A 20,283-nucleotide genomic window follows, 5' to 3' on the forward strand; every position below is an offset into this window, starting at 1 on the left:
TCTCTCTAAGTACATCCAAACTGGCATGACATGGCCCATTGCATGGGTTGCACATGCAATGCACGAGCATTTGGTATGCCATCTTTAGTAGCGGCCTCTAGAAATAGAATAGCCTTCACCACACTTATTTTCTCACCTTATGTGGTGGGCCATTCTTTAATTAACTTTTTCCATTCGAGCAAAGCAATTGGCCATAGTAGAATATAAGTGTGTATAGTCTTATTCCTGTACATAGTATGTGTACAGCTTGACTGGTTTGAAACTATTCAGATCACATGATTATATTTGTTATCTACTGTTTGTCAATGGCCACTTGAAATAATATCCTTTTGGAGTTCATTCAAATATGGGTGCTGTATTTCCAGTCCTTCCCAGTAAATACTGTTGACATCAGTGTGGAGAAGTGGGGGTTAACAAATTCAGGGTCAGGCACATTGTTTTCTGCATGTTATTTCCCAAAGACTTATGTTCTATGCATAATGGGGAGCTGCATTCTCCCAATGTTCAATAATTTGATTACTGCTTTAAGGGCATTAAATGGTGAGACCTGATTGCTTTAACACATAATGGCACATTTAGTAAAGTACTTCTGAGTAAAAAATGACCTTTGTGTGGCATTTACGGATAAATGAATGTCATGAAAATGTTTTCCAAAGATGTCAGAGGGCTACTTGCTAACAGAATGGATCAGAGGTATGGTAAGGTCCATGTGGACAAGGAGAATATGGTGCATCATGCCAAATTGGGTCAATAATCTTCCATTAGACACTCTCACTCAAGATATAGAGCATTTCAGGAAAAAATGGATGTGAATGTTTTTTTTGAAGGACCAAGACAAAGTGGGTCCAAAAGGCATCTAATATCATGGCTTTCCATGGATAGTATGCAGAATTGGCTAAATCTGTAAGGTAGGCCGTGAGAAAAGTCGGGCAAATAGACACTGAGAATATTCAAGGAATAATCACAGTAATAAATGGTGATCTCAGAATGTTGAAAGAAAACATATATTCAGTTACAACTAGAGAGAAGAGGTCAAGGAGAGCACAATCCTGGAAAACATGTACAAGAGAGACTGATGGGTCATGTAGTATCAACAATACTTTAAGCTGTGCATATCCTGTAGATTCAATTTTAGGACAAGACAAAGGAGTAGATAAAGTTCATGTTTATATTTTCATTTTCTTTATTTGAAGATCCATAAAATTAAAGTTGATAAAAGACAGCCGACACGTGTTTCGTCAGTACTATCAATCAGTACTCGAACTTTTTCAAGGCTATAATGAAGAAATTACCCCAGCGCATGTAACCTCATGTCATATGCATATGACAATAACAGAGAGACTCAGGAATCAAAGTCAGAAACAAAGGTTCATATCATCCTGTGTGGTCATCTGAAGTGTAATTATGTAGGGTGTGATGAATCAGAGTACCGGCTCAAGCTCCTGTATGAAGTACACAGAAAATATTCCACGCTAAGTCAGGTAATAGAGTCCTGAGTCAGGGTAATAAAGCAGATAGAGCATAGCTCAAGCGTAATAGCAGAATGCTGTTGTCTGGTCTCGAAGAGGTTTAGAGGCGGTAATGTAGCAGAAGGCCCCACATGATAATGATGCCTGGAAAACAGTCTGCCCCTGTAAATGCCAGCGTTTTAAATGCGTGTTTCTAAAGGCGCCAAAAGTCACTGGCTGACGAGAAGCAGATTGGGTTAATAATCTTTCATTAGACACTCTCACTCAAGATATAGAGCATTTCAGCAAAAAAATGGATGTGAATGTTTTTTATGAAGGACCAAGACAAAAAATGGGTCCAAAAGGCATCTAATATCATGGCTTTCCATGGATAGTATGCAGAATTGGCTAAATCTGTAAGGTAGGCAGTGAGAAAAGTCGGGCAAATAGACACTGAGAATATTCAAGGAATAATCACAGTAATAAATGGTGATCTCAGAATGTTGACAGATAAAATATATTCAGTTACAGAAATAACATCATCCACCTTTAAACTTGCAAAGGATACACTAGAAAGTTACAAACCAAGCAAGTACAATACCAAGCAATATTCATATTGCAAGCATCTCTACAGGTGTGAAAATCATGCAGAGTACATTGGAACTTTATTAATGACACCATGAGTTTTAACCTTAATTCTTCTAAGAATGAGAAGCAAATGGGATTCAACTTTTTTTTGGGGGGGGGGGGACGGGGGAGTTTTATATAGCGTGATTTCGATCCGAAGTTATCAGAGCACTTTACATGAGCGCCAGTTGTGTTACAGACAGACACATTCACTTTGTTGGGCATAGGGAGATTAAGTGATTTGCCCAGAATAACAGGATGTTAAGCATCCCTTCTGAGACTCAAACCCGGTTCCCCAGTTTTGTGGTGAACTGCACTAGCCATTAAGCCACATCCTCTCCCCTTAAACTTAAAGATCAATTGCTATACACAAGTTTGAAACTTCACTATTTACTCCTTATGAGGAACCAAACTGTTACATGGTAACACATGGGTTTATTACATCATTATTTTATGATTTGAAGGATTCATCTGGTAAGGATAAGGGAATATAATATATAAGACACATTCAGATAGACATTAGGATATGCTGTTCAAACACGAGGGCATCTACTATCTATTTTTGACGTCTGTATCGACCTCCCAGACCCCCTGCTTCAGGGAAGCTATAGCCGACTTCATCGCTCACCACGCTCTCACCTCAATGGATTACATTCTCCTCGATTACCTCAATTTCCACCAGGACAACCCTGACGACCACAATACCTCATTCCTACTGAAGAACCTCACCACCATCGGACTCAAACAACTGGTCATCGCCCCAACCCACTCAGCAGGACACACGCTTGACCCTCTCTTCACTACAAGCAACAACATTGCCATCAACCACACCTCCGAGCCACATTGGACCGACCACCACTGAGTCCACTTCTCTTTCACCAAACTCACCTTATGCCACCACACCCACCACTATCCTTGCAGAAGCTGGAGCAAGGTCACCAAAGACCAGCTCACCACCTCCCTCAGAAAAATCCCACCACCGACATCCATGGACGCCAACACCTCAGCGTGCAGCCTCCACTGCTGGATCTCCGACTGCGCTACTACACTGGCCCCCCTCAGGAAAAACTCAGGCAACCAGCCCTCCAAGAAAGCCAGCTGGTTCTCCCCTACCCTCCAAGTATCTAGGAGCACCTGCAGACAGCTTTAGAAAAGGTGAAGGAGCTGACCATGCAGCCTTCAAAACCGCCGTCGCCACACAGCACCACCTCATCAGAACTACAAAGAAAGCAGCCATACAGCAAAGCATCAACGCCAAAACACACAGCAGCAAAGGACTTTTCACCATGGTCAAAGAATTTGCTAAACCATGCAGAGACAGCAGACATTACCCCTCTCAAGATATCTACAACAACCTCACCACCTTCTTCTACCGCAAGATCAAGGATATCTATGACAGCTCCGCAACCCATGACCCACCCGCCCCACCCACAAACACTGCATATGATTGTTCCAGACCCCAGCAGACCTTGTTCAACTGGACCAACCTCATCTCTGACGACACTCTCAAGAGCCCCCTTGGATCCCTGCCCTCACCTCATCTGCAACAGAGCCTACATCTCCATCGCACCCGAATTCTGCTGCACCATCAACTGCTCCATTGAGTCCACCACCTCTCCTGAAGACTGGAAACACACAGAGATCAACCCCCTACTGAAGAAACCATTGGCCGACCCGACGGACCTTCAGAACTACAGACCCATCTCTCTGCTCCCCTTCCCAGCCAACGTCATAGAGAAAGCCATCAACGCCCAGCTCTCTGAGTTTATTGAAACAAACTACATCCTGGACCTCTCCCAATAAACAGATGAAATCTGCATCCTACTCGATTGAGGCGAGACTGCCACCCTCATCCTCCTAGACCTCTTAGCCGCCTTTGATACCGTCTCCCACCACACCCTCTGCACAAGACTCCATGACACCGGCATCCATGACAAAGCCCTAGAATGGATCCGCTCCTTCCTCACTGGCCGATCCCGAAGAGTCAGACTTCCACTATTCAACTCAGAACCCGCAAAGGTCAGCTGTGGAGTGCCTCAGGGATCCTCCCTGAGCCCCACATTTTTCAACATCTACATGGCCCTACATACAGCCATCGTCAGAAGCCACAGACTCAACATCATCTCCTATGCTGATGACATCCAGCTCATTCTCTCCATCATAGATAAACCCACAGCCGCCAAGAGGAATTTCCACAATGGGATGAAGGCAGTCGCCACTGTGATGAAGGATAGCTGCCCCAAGCTCAAGTCAGAAAAGACTGAAATTCTCATCTTGGGTTCTACCACCTTAGCCTGAGATGATTCCTGGTAGCTCATAGCGCTAAGACCTCCCCCACACCCACAGACCATGCACTAAACCTCTACATCATCCTCGACTCCTTGCTCTCAATGAACCGCCAAATCAGTGCCATCTAGTCCTCCTGCATCAACACGCTCCAACTGCTACGTGCGATCCCCTCCGAGTCCAAGAAAACGGTCAGCCATGCGCTCGTCAGAAGCAGACTTGACTACAGCAACACACTCTATGCCAGCCCAACCCAGAAACTTCTATAGAAACTGCAGAACATCCAGAATGCCCCTGCCACACTCATCCTGAACATACCATGCCGCAGCCACATCATTGGCCACCTGAGAGACCTTCACTGACAACCTATCAACAAAAGAATTACCTCCAAGCTCCTCACACACACCTACAAAGCCCTCCAAAGCGCCGGACCTGCATTCCTCGACCACCACCTCTTCTACACTCCCACCAGACACCTCAACTCCAACCAACTGGCCCTAGCCTTCATGCCATGAATCCACAAGACCACAGCCGGAGGATTATCCTTCTCCTACCTTACTGCGAAGATGTAGAACTCCTTGCATATGCACCTGAAGCAATCACCATCGCTGCTGCAATTCAAAAAGGACCTCAAGACCTGGCTCTTCGACTGAACTACAGATCCCCCACCCCCAGCGCCTTAAGACCCTAACGGGGTGAGTAGTCGCAATTTACAAGAAATTTCATTGATTGACTGGATTTGCTCCTGTTAGATTTCGGGTCTCTAGTTGGCACAGGTACTTGTGATAAATAGGGACCCTTGCCTCTAGTCAGGATAAGGGGATTACACTCCTAAAATAACCCTTGCTCACCCCCCTTGGTAGCTTGGCACAAGCAGACAGGCTTATCTCAGAAGCAGTGTGAAAAGCATTTGTGACCACATACAGTAACCCAGTGACAACACTACAGATGGACACCACACAAGGTTTTATATCAAAAATAAGTATATTTTATATTGAGTTACCACAAGACCATAAACAACAAAAATACACAATACTGCTTATTTAAGATGGTAGATTTAGCTTAGTTTAGTTCAGTTCTTAAGATGCGACACGTTGCGTCAATGTACTTTAGGTTGCGTTGCGCTTCCACGACAAGCAATGTTGCAGCTGGGGAAATGCGGCAAAGTTCATCTACAAAGAAATAAAGACGTGAAGATCTTTCAGATGCGGCACGCTTCTCCGGGGATGCAAGAAGTTCTCGGTTTGATACGTGGACTGCAGCGGCGACACTCTGTTCCGCGATGCGACGGCAGCAGCTCCACTTGCAACACTCTTCTCCCATGATGCGTGAAGCTTCCGCACGATGCAACAACTACAGAGACGACATCCACGATGCAACAGCAGTCGCTCTGAGGGCGGCGCGCTTCTCTGGGATGCGAGGCACTTTTCTTTGATGCGGTGCAGTGCGACAATTCCAGCTGCAACACCTTCCCTCGGAGTTGCGACTGCAGGCACAGCGACGGCGACACGCTCCGACCTCATTGCGACACTCTTCTCTTGGTGCGGTGCAATGCGACAGCTACAGCAGCGACACCCTCCTTCGGAGTTGCGACGGCAGCAACAGCGACACGTTTCCTCTTCATTGTGGCATGCTTCTCTCTGATGCGGTGCAGTGTGACAGTTCCAGCAGCGACACCATCCTTCGGAATTGCGACGGTAGGCACAGCGACGGCGACACGCTTCTTCCTGATGAGTCACGCTTCCAGCTCCTTGTGACACACAGTTCCTCAGAAGGCCCAAAACAGCAGCAGGCACTTCCAAAAGAACTCTGGGGAGCTGGGGGTTGAAGTCTGTTGTCCCTGAGACTTCAGCAGGAGGCAAGCTGTTTTCCAAACCCTTGGAGATCCTTCACAAGTTAAAAGCAAAGTACACAAAGTTCCTTTCTCCTTCCTTTGGCAGTAAGGCAACCACTGCAGGCCAATCCCCCAAGCAGCACTTCAGCTTGGGAAAAGTCTCTCCTCAGTTTCTTCAGGTTCCTCTCCTCAGTAAAGGTTTCTTCTTGTAGCCCAAAGTGATCTAATTTCTTGGGATCAGGGTCCCAATATTTATACCCCCAAATCCTTTGTCCTCTGAGAGCAGAGGGGCCTTTGCCTAGTCCAAACCAGTTCTGGAGTACTCTGTTTACATGACTACTTCTTCTATCCTTTCACAGTGCAGGGCAGAAACATCAGACGCCCCACAGGAGGTGGAGTCAGCATTGTGGAGGAAAGGCACATCCCTGGAGCACTTTGTTGACAGGATTCCTTCTCTTCTTTCACAGTGCAGGGCAGAGACATCAGACGCACCACAGAGGGTGGAGCCAGCACTGTGGGGAGCAGGGGGGCAGGCACAGTCCTATTCAGGTCCCAGATGCAACTCCTCCCTCCCATCTAGATGCAGATCTCTCTATTCACCACTGGGCGGACTCACCATTTCTCCTGGAATCCCCCATCCCTGTCACTCAAACTCCAGACAAGGAATACAGAACCTAGCAGAGGCAGGCATATTAAACTCGAATTTTTACCATGTATCCTGAGTCAGTTAGGATCATAAGATGTAATAATCTAACTGCCCATTCTGTCCTATGGAGAACAGGTAGCCTTGCAATAGTGAAAAATGAAAATGGCTGTAATTCACTATTAGGACATGCCACTTGCCCAGTCAACATGGCACCACCAGACTGCACACAGGCTCTGCAATGGCAGACCTTAGACACACTTTTACAGGCTGCCTCTGTGGGTGGCACAACCAGTGCTGCAAGCCCACTAGCAGCATTTGGTTTACAAGCCCTGGACACACTCAGTGCACTGTACTAGGGTCTGACCAGAAAAACAAATAAGCCAATCATGGAATAATTAATTCATACATTAATTTATAATTGGAAGAGCATATGCACTTTAGCACTGATCAGCAGTGGTAAAGTGCCCAGAGTCATAAAACCAACCAAAACAGGTCAGACAAAATGGAGGAGGAAGGCAAAAAGTTCAGGGATGACCCTGCAAAAAAAGGCCAAGTCCAACAGCTCCTATTCTTATAGTGGGTAGAGTTGCAATTTGTGTACTATTGCTGCTAAGGTAATCAATGACCTCATTAGACGGATGAAGGTGTCTAGAGCATGAATTGAGGAATAAATTAACATACATAAAAACAACCAACAAGCATAAGAGCATAGGCTGAAGAATATTGATATCCTGAAAGACTGTTGTGCATAGGAGCGTTTCTGACCTGTGATGTGGCCATCTACAGAAGTGCACCATGAATGGAACTTGGTGCTCTGCTGAGTCACTGAAGAACACAACTATGAAGAGATGATGGCCTGAAGCACTGAAGAATATTGTACTCCCCCAGATTCGAAATGCGTTGGCACAACAAAAGGAGCATATCAATTGGAAATTCAATTCTGGTTTTGAGATAATTTGATACTATTTGGTCAAAACTGCTCCGTCAGATTGCAAAATTGGATTTTGATTCATTCAGTAACAATCAAAGAAATGTCATTATTGTATTTTCAATGTAATGTGTAAAGTATGTCATATTGAAAATGTGGATTTGACCTGGTGGTGTAACTATTTGTGTAAATGTTTGTAAATAATGCACAGAATGAATTCTGTTTCTCCTTTTGATATATAAAGTTTGGTAAACACATATTTAAAGAAAATTTTAAATGGAAAGGTATAAATAAAATACCGGTGCAAACAAAAAGTAATAGTGTTTGACCAAAAAGAGAGAATAATGAGAGCTTGAAATAATAGTGGTATAGGTAAATGTGATGTTTAATGACTTTTAGAAAGCTAGCATTTCTTACTTTAACCATTCTGTGCCTCTGCCTGTCCCTGGAAAACACATCTGGGTTGGGTGACAGATGGACTTTGTGCATCCCCTCTAGACAGTCACACAAAGGGAGCTGAGGTGCGCTCCGCATATCGTGATGGCCCATCACCAGGATGTTAGGTCTTCCCGAGTTAGAGTGAGAGGGAACAGCTGACACTTGAATAAGTATGGGCAAATTTTGTGGATTTGCGGTCCGCAAATTCGTGCGAAATTGCAAAAAAATCAGCGAGTTCACGAAAAAAATCACGAACTCGCGGATTTGCACAAATAGACTGTACTTTCTACTTCTACTGGCTAATCAGTAAGTGCTACCTCGTTGGGTAAATGTCTAGTGCTTTTCCTACACTGCAGCTGCGTAAAGGGCCAGAAGATTTGTCTCCATTGACCATGTGTGCCTGTAACTTTGCCACTGCTGAATTTGAGCTTCAACTGGCCCACAGGAAGCACTTACAGAGTTAAGGCAGGTGGCCGAGTTGAATCTAACTTTGTAACCATTTTAGAATGGCGCCGGCTTCAACTCGGGCACCTGCCTTAACTCTGTAAGTGCTTCCTGTGGGCCAGAATGTTACAATTTACAAACTGAAGAAAAAAAAATCCGCCCGCGAGCGGATTTGAGGATTTTTCGGCAATGCCGCGAGATTCGTGGATCATGACATTGCCGAAAATCCGCAAATTCCACGAGCGGAATGTATGGCTGTACGTAGGGTAGGCAGAGGAGCTCTGCACAGTGGACGAAAGGTTCTTCCATGCCCGATTTAGGTAGAGAGGGCCACTATGAGATTCTTTGCAGTAGGACACAAAGGAGCTGTTGCAAAAGCAGTTAGTGGTACCCTTGTGAACTTTTTTATTACTTGCTAGGAAGTGGCCAGGAGATTCCCCCACCCACAGGCTGGCACTGGGCATAAATTAGGCAACCCCAGTACCCTCTTCAGATCACTTCTGGGCCTATACACAAACAGTAGAGGACTAGTCCTGCTGTCTGTGACCTGATAAGAGCATTGCAGTCTTGGCTTGCTCTCCTTCCTGTACCCTGGACAAAGAAGAATACTGCAAGGATCATACGACTGATCTCCGTTTTCATCTACAGAGGCTTAACAACTTCCAAGAGACCATTTTCCTGCACACCCACCTAACCAGTACCAACTTGACCTGACCCAGGACCCTGCTGCTGGACTCTGTTGAAGTGTGTCTTGAACCCCAAGTGCTTCCCCCAAGGTCCTGGACACTGAACTGGTCAGAATGTGCACTTCTGCTGAAGTTTTCTGACACCTGGGACTCATACACTTTTTGCCAACTTTTACCTCTGAGAACCGATAGAGGACTGGGATCAATCTATGAAGCCAATCTGATGAAAGTGCATGACCACTGGGCCAAAAGTCTAGGTTGCTCCCAGTCCGGTCTTCTTTGCAGCAGCAATTCTGATCTAGTGGTTCCTCGGGGACAAGGTATGCATCCTCGTATAATCTTCTTCGATTTCAGCCTGCAGTCTTGCCCTGCTAGAAGCCTCAGAGCTAAAAAAAATTACTAAATCTTAAGGTAGAATTCCACTCCGGGTGAAGGTGTGTAAAGTATCTGGACAGTTGGGGAACTTCTCTGCCGCAAAATTCAAATTTCTCCCACCCAGAACTTTCCCACCAAAAGTAAATGGCTTTACCATGAACTCATCTGGTGATTATCCGACGATGTGGTCTGCCCTGTTCCCAAGATGCACTGGGCCAGGGACAGACTAATTTGCATGTAGCCAGGTTCTGAGCTGGGATGGTGCAGTGAGCTAAAAAACGGTGATGGATCAAGCCCTGATCTGTTGACTGGGTACGAGTGTTCTGCTTAATTCAGATACTTTGTCCATCACCACCCCCTTTTCTGAATCGTTTTGTCCACCATAAGCGTGGAAGGGTATGCTCAGACATGAGTCCCTTGCTCATTGCAACATCAGGATTCAAGCAAGCCGGGCCGAAGACGGCTGTAATGCCAGAAACCGGTCCCCGGAAGCTTGTTTCCTTCCCAGTAAAAAAATTGGCTTGGTAGTTTGGTCTGCCCTGTTCCCATGATGCACTGGGCCAGGGACAGACTAATTTGCATGTAGCCAGGTTCTGAGCTGGGATGGTGCAGTGAGCTAAAAAACGGTGATGTATCATGCCCTGATCTGTTGACTGGGTACGAGTGTTCTGCTTAATTCAGATACTCTGTCCATCACCACCCCCTTTTCTGAATCGTTTTGTCCACCATAAGCGTGGAAGGGTATACTCAGACATGAGTCCCTTGCTCATTGCAACATCAGGATTCAAGCAAGCCGGGCCGAAGACGGCTGTAATGCCAGAAACCGGTCCCCGGAAGCTTGTTTCCTTCCCAGTAAAAGAATTGGCTTGGTAGTTTGGTCTGCCCTGTTCCCATGATGCACTGGGCCAGGGACAGACTAATTTGCATGTAGCCAGGTTCTGAGCTGGGATGGTGCAGTGAGCTAAAAAACGGTGATGGATCAAGCCCTGATCTGTTGACTGGGTATGAGTGTTCTGCTTAATTCAGATACTCTGTCCATCACCACCCCCTTTTCTGAATCACCTCCTCTAAAACAGGCACTTCATCTGCACTAAGATTGGCTTTATTATCCAATGATTCTTCGTGGACAGGAAACTCACTGCCAGAATCTTCCACTCCCTCTCCTGCCTCAGATACAGAGTCAGTCTCTGAACCATAGTCAGAGGAAAACTCAAAATGCATACCAACAACCAGCTGAACAGTAATCCTGTGGCTAGATATAATACTTACAAAGAAAGGAGACTTCACAATTAAGTCAAAACAACCAACACTGTGCAAAATAAATAATAAACATAGTGTGGCTTTATCACAAATATCTATATACCAAAAACAATAATACTCACTTGCCAGATATCGCTACACTTACCAGCACCTACTCTGCAGAGACACAGCAAAAACTAATGATATCCCACTAAAAAAGAAAAAACAAAAACAATAACTCACAAGACAACAAATTACACTTCAAGTACAAATGGAAAAAGATTTTCACACTCCAAAAACAGAAGCCAAACAACTGCTATTATTACACCATTTACAAAAAACACATACATGCTGGGAATTGAGTAAATAGTACAAAACAAAATTCTTACCAAACACATACAACTACACAAACTACAGAACCACCAGTGATGAAACCCTTAGACTCGAATAAAAAGGATAAATAAAACATTACAATTGAAATTCACAAGAAATAAAACAATTAACATTACGACACGCTATGTCACTATCCAAAAGGTCAATCTGCCAGATGGGCCTTCAAATAGAGCTGACAAGGATTTGAAAAAAAAATGGGGGGTGATCTTGCCCAAGGGATCTGGTGGGGGTTTCTGCCAGTTCGATCTGTCCCCAGGTGGGGAAGAAAACAGCAGACAGAAATTTGCCCCCTTTGGAAGCGGCCATTGCCCAAGGGGTCGCTTCCATTAGCAAAAGAAATAGATCCCTGGTGCCTAGTTGGGTTTTTTGCCCCCCACCCCCAGGGAGCAGAAAGCCCAAAAAAACCAAGCAGATTCAGTCCCAGCAGAAAATACATAGACATAATTTACCCCCCCCCCCTTAGAAGCTACCCTTGCCCAAAGGGTTGCTTCCATCTATAAAAAAAAAAGAATCATTTTTGCCTAGTGGGGTTTTCTAACCCCCTGGGAGCAGAAAGGCAAAGAAAACAGGCAATCTATCCCCAGGGGGCATAAAATACATAAGCATAATTTAATCCCCTTGGAAGCAACCCTTTCCCAAGGAGTCGCTTCCATCTGCAATAAAAGAAAATCCCTGGTGCCTAGTGGGGTTTTCTGCCCCCCAGTGAGCAGAAAGCCAAAAAAACGGGTAGATCTGTCCTCGGGTGGGGGTTTTGGGGGGGGGCAGGAAGAACATAAACTAAGTTTGACCCTCTTGAAGCAACTCTTGCCCAAGGGATCGCTTCCATTACGCAGGAAAAAAATCCCTGGTACCTAGTGGGGTTTTCTGCCCCCTGGTGGCAGAAAGGCCAAATGAATGGGCCGATCTGCCCCCAGGGGGGATCAAAAAAATATACATTTATATTAACCCCCTTGGGTTGCTTCCATTACATTTAAAAAGAATCCCTGGTGCCTAGAGGGGGCATTTCCGCTGTATGCACATGACACTGTGCGCTATCGTGCAGCAGGAATGCCCTGAAAAGAGTCATCAGGGGAGAGGAAAATTCTTTCATCTCCCCTGATGCCTGGATGCACCATAACCCCCTCCCCCCCCCCACCGCACAGGAGCAGGAAACACTCACCTCTCCTCTGAAATGCCTGGAAGCAAATGGCTTCCTGCTCGTCCGGCTGCTGCTTATGACGTCAGTGCGCGCTGACATCATAGGATTGTTGAGGGGGGATCTTGGTGCAATCCCTGTTTTGAGGTGTAGATGGACTGCCCATGGGGGAGCGCCAGCACTTCCCTCATGAGTGAGTGCCATGATAGGAACAGTTCCATCATGAGCACACGTCCATCGTGGCTCATGACGGAACCATTCTATCATGAGCATAGAAGGGTGTATGATTTTTCTTGTTCAAGGTTTTTACTTTATTACTGCTCCTGTGCTGCATAAATACTTTACACATTGCCTCTAAGTCAAACCTGACTTGTTTGTGCCTCACAGCCAGAGGATTAAGCATAGGGTTATTTAGTGACTTACGAGGTTCACCCAGACAAGGATTGTGAATATTAACTGAGGTAAGCTCTCATCCCCTCAATTAATACTCCAGTCTCCTACAGCCATCAATAAAAGTTTGGAATGAGAATGTGGTAGCCACTGTAGACCAATCCAGTATCAGAACTCCTTGAGAATTGAGAGAATCAGGAAATTAAGAACGTGCAGGGTTTAAATCCTATGATAATTTGTGGTTCACTGACTATTGGCTCTATCCTGGAGACCTCTTCGGGGGTGGGTGGGACCCAAAATTTTTCTAATATGGATCCGATATTTATCTAATGTGGAATCACCAGGACACGTTCTGCAGCGCCTGTACGTTGACTGCTTTCCATTCCCAGTAGCAAAGTGCAGGCAGCGAGGGAGCTTTTTTTTTTTACCTCCAGCAGGGTCAAGTTAAGGGTCCATCAGGCCTCCTTTTGTTTGAATATCCTGGCTGGAGGCGGCCTGGAACCTCACACGTAAATGTAAGTGCCACGAAGGGGAAACAAAGTCACAAAGCTTGTTTATCTCTGCACAGGTACTAAGAGAGGCATGCTTTAACCTTTGTTCAGTCCTTTAATATAAGAGATGCATGCACTGTAAGAATGTCAGGTGTGTTGCTCTGTCCCAGCATTTACCCAAATAATTTCAATAGCACTATTTCATTTCTTTTATAGCGCTAGGTGACCCAATGCTGGGTGTCAGAGCTCTTTAAGTAACAAACACTTTATACACTTACAAAAAATCATGTACATGTGTAAATCAATGTGCAAGATGAGTTACATGAGACAGAGTTACAAGGTGTAGGAGTAAAATTTCCTTCATAGCTCACTGAGCTATATTTCAAAATTACAATTTCTGAGCTGCAGGAAACAAAAGGATCTCTATGTTAAAGCAGTAACCCACTTTACTATCTACATAAAATAAAACTGTCATCTGCATGTTACGTGATGCGCTTTGCAGGAGACACATTAACCCACTATGCTACATTGATTTAAATCTGGGACTTCACAATACACAGATCTGTCCAACAAACGCGTTCAACTCCAGAGTTATCTCACCATTATTATTATTTCTGAGTTTTACTGGGCACCTTTGCAGCAGATGCCTTAACCCATAAAATATTTTAAAATCCAGACTTTGCAATCAATTAAGCAGAACAGATCTACTGCCATGCTTCTCAAAGTTTAGCAATATGAGACTATGTATAATGCTCCCAGAATGCTCTCTGATTAAATGCAAATATTTTCAGAGGCTTGAAAGCAAGCTTGAGGAGACATTTGGCTAAACTACTGTAGCATGTTAAGTACCATTTCTTTGCAACATCATTCAGTAAAATGTGTTGATGTATGCAAGCATATCCCAAAGATATTCATAATGGAAAATCAGTGTAACCAGTTTCAATGGGATTGTGGAAACATAAAAATAAACAAGCAATGGCAAAGTCAGCAGGTCTGAAACTGATGGTCAGCATTTTGGTTTTGTCAATGTCTGACTTGGTTTGGCATCGTTTTTGTAAAACCAAATTGGTGTGGGAACTTCCGGGTCCTCATCATTATAACATGCCTTGGCTAAATCAAAAATAGTGTTTGGCCTCAAAAAGCACATATTGCCACAGTAGTTTCTGGCACTGAACAAAACGACTGTTTGTGCCGATATGCTTCTTGTGAAAGAACAGAATGCTGTCAGTCACAGTGAGGCCAGTTGATAGACACAGAAAGAGAGAGCGAGAGAGAGACAGACTTTTAATAAACACAAAAGGCCATGGTAAATGGCAGACCTCATTAGGGGCCCAATTATTAAAGAAAGTCTCAAAAGTGCACCCATGGTATATGTCCTTGTATTAAGTGCAGATATACAACTTTCATGAATTCACAAAAAGTTACAGAAGTGGGCCAAGAAAGAGTACTCCTAGAAAATATTTGTGAACTGCATTTTAGCATGACTAAATATGCATGTGTAGATTTGCTCATGCGAAAATCTGAGTGTTTGCAAGTTCTCTTTTCCTCCAACCACTTTTTTCCCAACCCTGGAAGAAGTTTCACATCTGCCATTGGTCAGGAGTTAAGTTCCAACTTTTCTCAGTATGGGAAAAGATTAGGGAAGAGTTGGTGAAAATCCTTAAAACATGCAAGTTAGTAGGTTTGCACAGACTCAAAGGGGCATTCCAACCCTGGAACTATTGCTTACCACTACCTTTAGCCCTAGTATTTAGATCTGTGGAAACGTGGCAACATAAGGGAATGGATAGAATTCAAACCCTGCTATGGTATGAACCTGGCATAATCAGAGAGGCTATATCAGCGATCTTATATAATGAGATTGCTGCCATAATTTGTTGCCGCATTATATGGCACAAAAGGGACAAGTGGATTTTGTTACAGGACAAGTAGATTTGTGAAGCAACGTGCCCCTATGGATAAGTAGATATTTTATTAAATTCCACACGCCTTGCAATATGCTGAATCTGTTATTGTTTATATACCCTCATTGAAGATAAAAAAAGGTTTGTGTATTAGACCATGTGTAATTATTTACTTTGTTTTCTATTTCATTTTTAGGATTTTGTTCTTGACAGCAGGTGTTTCGCAGTGTCGAGATGAAAAGTAATGCCTCATTGGACAATTGCAGCGCCTCGAGCCTGACGTTTCAGTCTTCTTTGTACGCTACCACATTCACCATCATTTTCATACCTGGCCTTTTGGCGAACAGTGCTGCATTGTGGGTGTTGTGCAGGTTCATCAACAAGAAAAACAAAGCAGTTATTTTCATGATCAATCTGGCCGCGGCCGACCTGGCCCACGTGCTCTCACTGCCTCTGCGAATCTATTATTATGTAAACCATACCTGGCCTTTTACAAACACTCTGTGTCTGTTGTGCTTTTACCTGAAGTACCTCAACATGTACGCAAGCATTGCTTTCCTGACGTGCATTAGCGTTCAGCGATGCCTCTTCCTGAGGAATCCCTTTAAAGCTAAAAACTGGAAGCGCAGGTATGACGTAGGCATCAGCGCTATCATCTGGACGTTTGTGGGTGGGGCGTGTTCACTCTTCCCAGTCATGAGAAGCTCGCAGGTGAAAGCAAATAGCTGTTTCGCAGACCTTGGCATAAGGAAAACTACTGCTTTAGAGTCTTCATTTATGATGCTATTAGTTGAATTAGCAGGTTTTCTTTTTCCTGTCATCATCATTGTGTACTGCACTTGGAAAACAAGACAATTTCTTCAAAATCCAGAAAGGCTTCTTCAATATGCCAAAGAAAAGTCCCGCGCTCTCAAAATGGTTGTGATGTGTTCAGCGGTTTTCTTCATTTGCTTCGCCCCATATCACATAAACTTTCTTTTGTACATGCTGGTTAACTTGGACGTCATAACGCACTGCTCAGTACGCAGTGGCATTTTAACGTTTCACCCTTTCTCGTTGTGTCTCGCCAGCCTCAATTGCTGCCTCGACCCCATCCTATACTATTTCATGGCATCGGAGTTCCAAAACCAGATCTCGAGACATGGTTCCAGTATCATGCGGGGTCGTCTAATGAGTAAAGATAGCGGCTCATCATAAAAGTGCACCCTAATCCAGCAGCAGAATATGGCATGAAGGAAGAGATAGTGTGGGAAGGAATGGGTTTGGAGCTAGGAAGGGATTAAAGCAGTGATGCAAAGGCTCTCATACATTCCAATGGAAGTACATCCTGTGAGGCGGAAAGATACACCACACAGTCAGTAGCATGAAGGCAATACCAAATACTCTTCTGGGCTAGTCCAACATGAGACTGATAATGCCTCAAGTCAGTAGGTGAATGAGGCTAATATAAATAAGCCAACTGTTGGAGGGATATGATCAAAAACCCTCTCTGTGTACATTATAAGCAGTAGGTATTGCAATCTGCATCCCTGTCAATCCAAACGTAAATCCAGAGCCTTTGAATAGCTTGGTTTTATTTGTTTTAAAGATCTATTCAAATGCACTAGGAGATTTTAGCACCACCATGCATGTAAACATTTCTCCTAAAAAAATAAGTCAGTTTTACCTATATTAAGCTTCTGTTAACTATGCCCTGCAGTCTCATGAGATGTCTTATTAGGTGTGATTACTCTGAAACTAATGTTCAAGGCAAGGGCAATGTCAATGGAAGGATCAGAAGACAAACATCCTTGAAAAACCGCATAGGATTGACTATTATTAAAAATGAAGATAAATAAAGTAGACACAGCGATCTTAGTCAACTGTCCTCTTTCAAAAATAGTAGCTGTACTGTAAGAAAGGAATTTTCTGCATTATAAATGTTTTTTTATATGTCCAAGATACCTTGCTACATGTTGCACTTTTCCACATACTGTTGTTGGCTAATGAAAAAAGGCGGTGGCTAGATTGTAGGGTGTGGCGACATGTTTATTTGCAGCATTATCCCTTTTCGAGACATATTACATTGTGTACAAACTATGAATATTCGAAATAGCATCAGATCATTTGGTGCACTAGCACCTTTCTAGAATCTTTCCTTTCAAGCTGAAGTCTGACTTTTCAGCTCTTTATTTCATGAAGCAGTCAGGCTTCTGCCAACAAATCATAATTCTAACGCAAAAATAACTTGTTACGGATTTAACATGAATACATGGCTGTTATTTTACTCTGCCTCGTTGTATTAGAACCATTCTCATCCAGTCTAATAGAAAATGGTGGCATGTCCTGTATGCTGAAATGAAACACTGCCACTGCTCGGTGATATCAACACCAGGTTTAAAGTCAGCATAGCCTATTACAAACCACTTCTATGTGGCTTTGAAACACAGTGAACTAACCTACAAACCATTTTATAAAATATGATTCACACAGGTCACTAGTGTGAAATTCGCACATCCACAGAGACCCATCTGCTCTTAAGTGTTTAAAAGGGAAATCACTAGTACTACACTGTGTCCCTATATTCGTAAAGATTTTTAAGCTGGACTATGCAAGTCATAATTGATTTAGATCTTTGCAGAGGTGGTACTCTGTCACAACTGTGACGGATATCCCGTCCTCCGAAATATATCTGTCCACCGAAATATAAATCCCATTGGATATATATTGGGATTTGCATTTCGGCTCATAGGATATCCTTCACTGTTGTGATGGAGTACCTCGACCGCAAAAATCTAAATCAGGCCATAAGTTTTTTTTACTTCAGTGTTGAGTTTCGCAAAATTAGATGGACAAAAGGAGCACTGTTTGCTAACCCAAATAGTCTAACCATTAGTTTCTAATTTCGTTGATATGCCAATTTGTAGAGCCTGGACTGACAAAAATGTCCTGTTTGGTGAATTAGAAATATTATTAAAAGATTATTATAGATATTGTAACAATTTCTATAGGGAAAAAATCAAAACCCGTGTCTTGCAACATAAAACATTTTCTTGAAACTCAGCCATTTTTGGACATTATGGGAATACATTTTTAATAAAGGAATAGGTTTCTCTAAAAAAAATTACAGACAGATACAGGAAGTTTAAAAAACATCAAACCACTTAACAGCAAAACAGTGCAGACACCGCTAATCAGATTGAGATGCAGAAGGTTGGCACGGTATAAAGATAACAGAAGGAGAAAGAGAGAGGTTTTCTAAAGATAAACTCTCCCAAGTGAAGGCTAAAGTTGGTTGAGGGAGAAAACAGAAAAAAAGCAGGGGGCTGGGGTGGTCCCTTTTAAATTAAAAAATAATCATGTATGTGATCCTGATAAAAAGTACTTGAAAGAGCATAGTGAACATGAAACCTATTTACTAGATCGATTTAATTACCATTGAACATTATTCATTAAAAAAAATGTGTGAGAATTGTATCCAGTGCATAAGACCACATGCATGCAGACTTTTCAACAACAGACAACTCTTCTTTACTCTCAAAACAAATTACGATTTGAGAAGACATCATGCTTACACACACATATATATATTCACAAGCTTTCTGGAAGCTTTGAATAGTGTTTTAAAATGCAAGAGAGTATGACGTACCTTGGGTACCATCTCTCATTTATGTAAATGTGCAACTGTTTTCTGTTAGCTGTAAAATACCCATATAAAGAAATATATAAAAAGTGTCTAATTATGTAACCAAAAGTTTCAATGGGCGAAGCTTCATTTATAACAAGTCGATGGCGCTAAAGGCCTGTTTGTTTATAGCTTTTGTGTGATCAGTTTTATAAGCTGTGGCAATGTAATGCACTTTCCAGATCTCTTTTACTCATTCGTTATTGAAAATTTGCCAAAAATAAATGGTTTGGAGGAGACAATTGAAGATGAATTCAAATTGTGCTAAAAAGAAATGCAGAATTAAGACTGTTGATTTGAAATTGGTTATCTAAATGGCTGAATTTCTTGATTATTGTGCTTCTCATTTGACCGGTATATACCCCATATACAGCAAATTGTTGAAATGTCATTTAGGTGTCAATTGATGTTAATGATTGCGACATTTTTTTTTCTAAAAAAAAGTCGCCAAAGGTTCATTAACTTGCTTAAATTATAAAAAATGCCACCAAGTCCAAAAATAAATTTGGTAGCATAAATCACCAAGATTACTCCTTTGTAATTTAAAGTTATAATCTTTGGTTTGTTTAACTGAGAAGTGGAGTACTCTATTTTCCTTTTTCTTTTCTTCATGTTGCATTCTCTTTCATTTGTGCTGTCACGCAAATACTTCATGACATGTTCCTGATTTTCTTGCTTACCTTTTTTCTCCTTTTCTACCCTAATGTAGGCTCGAGTGTGCAAGATATCATATGTGTTTGTCTGGTGCTCTAAGTTTTAATTCAGTATTGCAGTTGAGATTACTATGCTTCTTGTATTGTGCATTTTGTGCACCAGGAAAAGATTGGAATCGTATGCAAAGTGTGCATGATTCCTTATTTTTAGGTCGAGCATTCGAGACCTCTTGTATGTACTTTAGTATATATACTTTAGTATATACTTATATGTGTATGTACTTTTTAGGCTCTGGAGATCTGCCCTAGGACTGGTCTGCTTCCGCTTAGCGACTTTATTTTCTGTTCAACTGCCTCTATTTAACTGTCTTGATAAAAAATGACCAACAGAAGTCAGTAAAATACCAGAATTGCTTTCTGCTGAGGGACTTTCTTCTTTGAATTTTTCTGGCAACTGCCTTTATTTAACTTTCTTGATGGAAAACGACCAGCAGAGCTCAGTAAAATACCAGAGTCACTTTAGCATTCTCTAGATTCCAGTCCATGGAAATTGTCTTCCACGACCACCTGTAGACAATACATTTTTTCTCAAATCTTGGATTTTCAGTGATATGACCCCGAAGGCCCTGCTTTTATATTATAAATAGAGCTTTGGACTATACCATTTCCAGCTTAAAGGCAACATTTCTCTCCATGTGTCAC

General features: G+C 42.9%; 1 protein-coding gene across 1 annotated transcript in view; it reads left to right on the forward strand.

Annotated features, from left to right (window-relative positions):
- P2RY10 (P2Y receptor family member 10) overlaps window positions 1–17,105 on the forward strand; it is a 76,287-nt gene extending 59,182 nt beyond the window's left edge. Inside the window, exon 2 of the mRNA XM_086918748.1 lies at window positions 15,461–17,105. Coding sequence (XP_086774874.1) covers window positions 15,499–16,461 — 963 coding nt within the window. The 5' untranslated portion in view covers window positions 15,461–15,498 and the 3' untranslated portion in view covers window positions 16,462–17,105. The remainder of the gene's footprint in view (window positions 1–15,460) is intronic.
- Window positions 17,106–20,283: the final 3,178 nt, after the last annotated feature.

Source organism: Lissotriton vulgaris, chromosome 4_1 (genome assembly GCF_964263255.1).
Source record: "Lissotriton vulgaris chromosome 4_1, aLisVul1.2, whole genome shotgun sequence".
NCBI lineage: Eukaryota > Metazoa > Chordata > Amphibia > Caudata > Salamandridae > Lissotriton > Lissotriton vulgaris.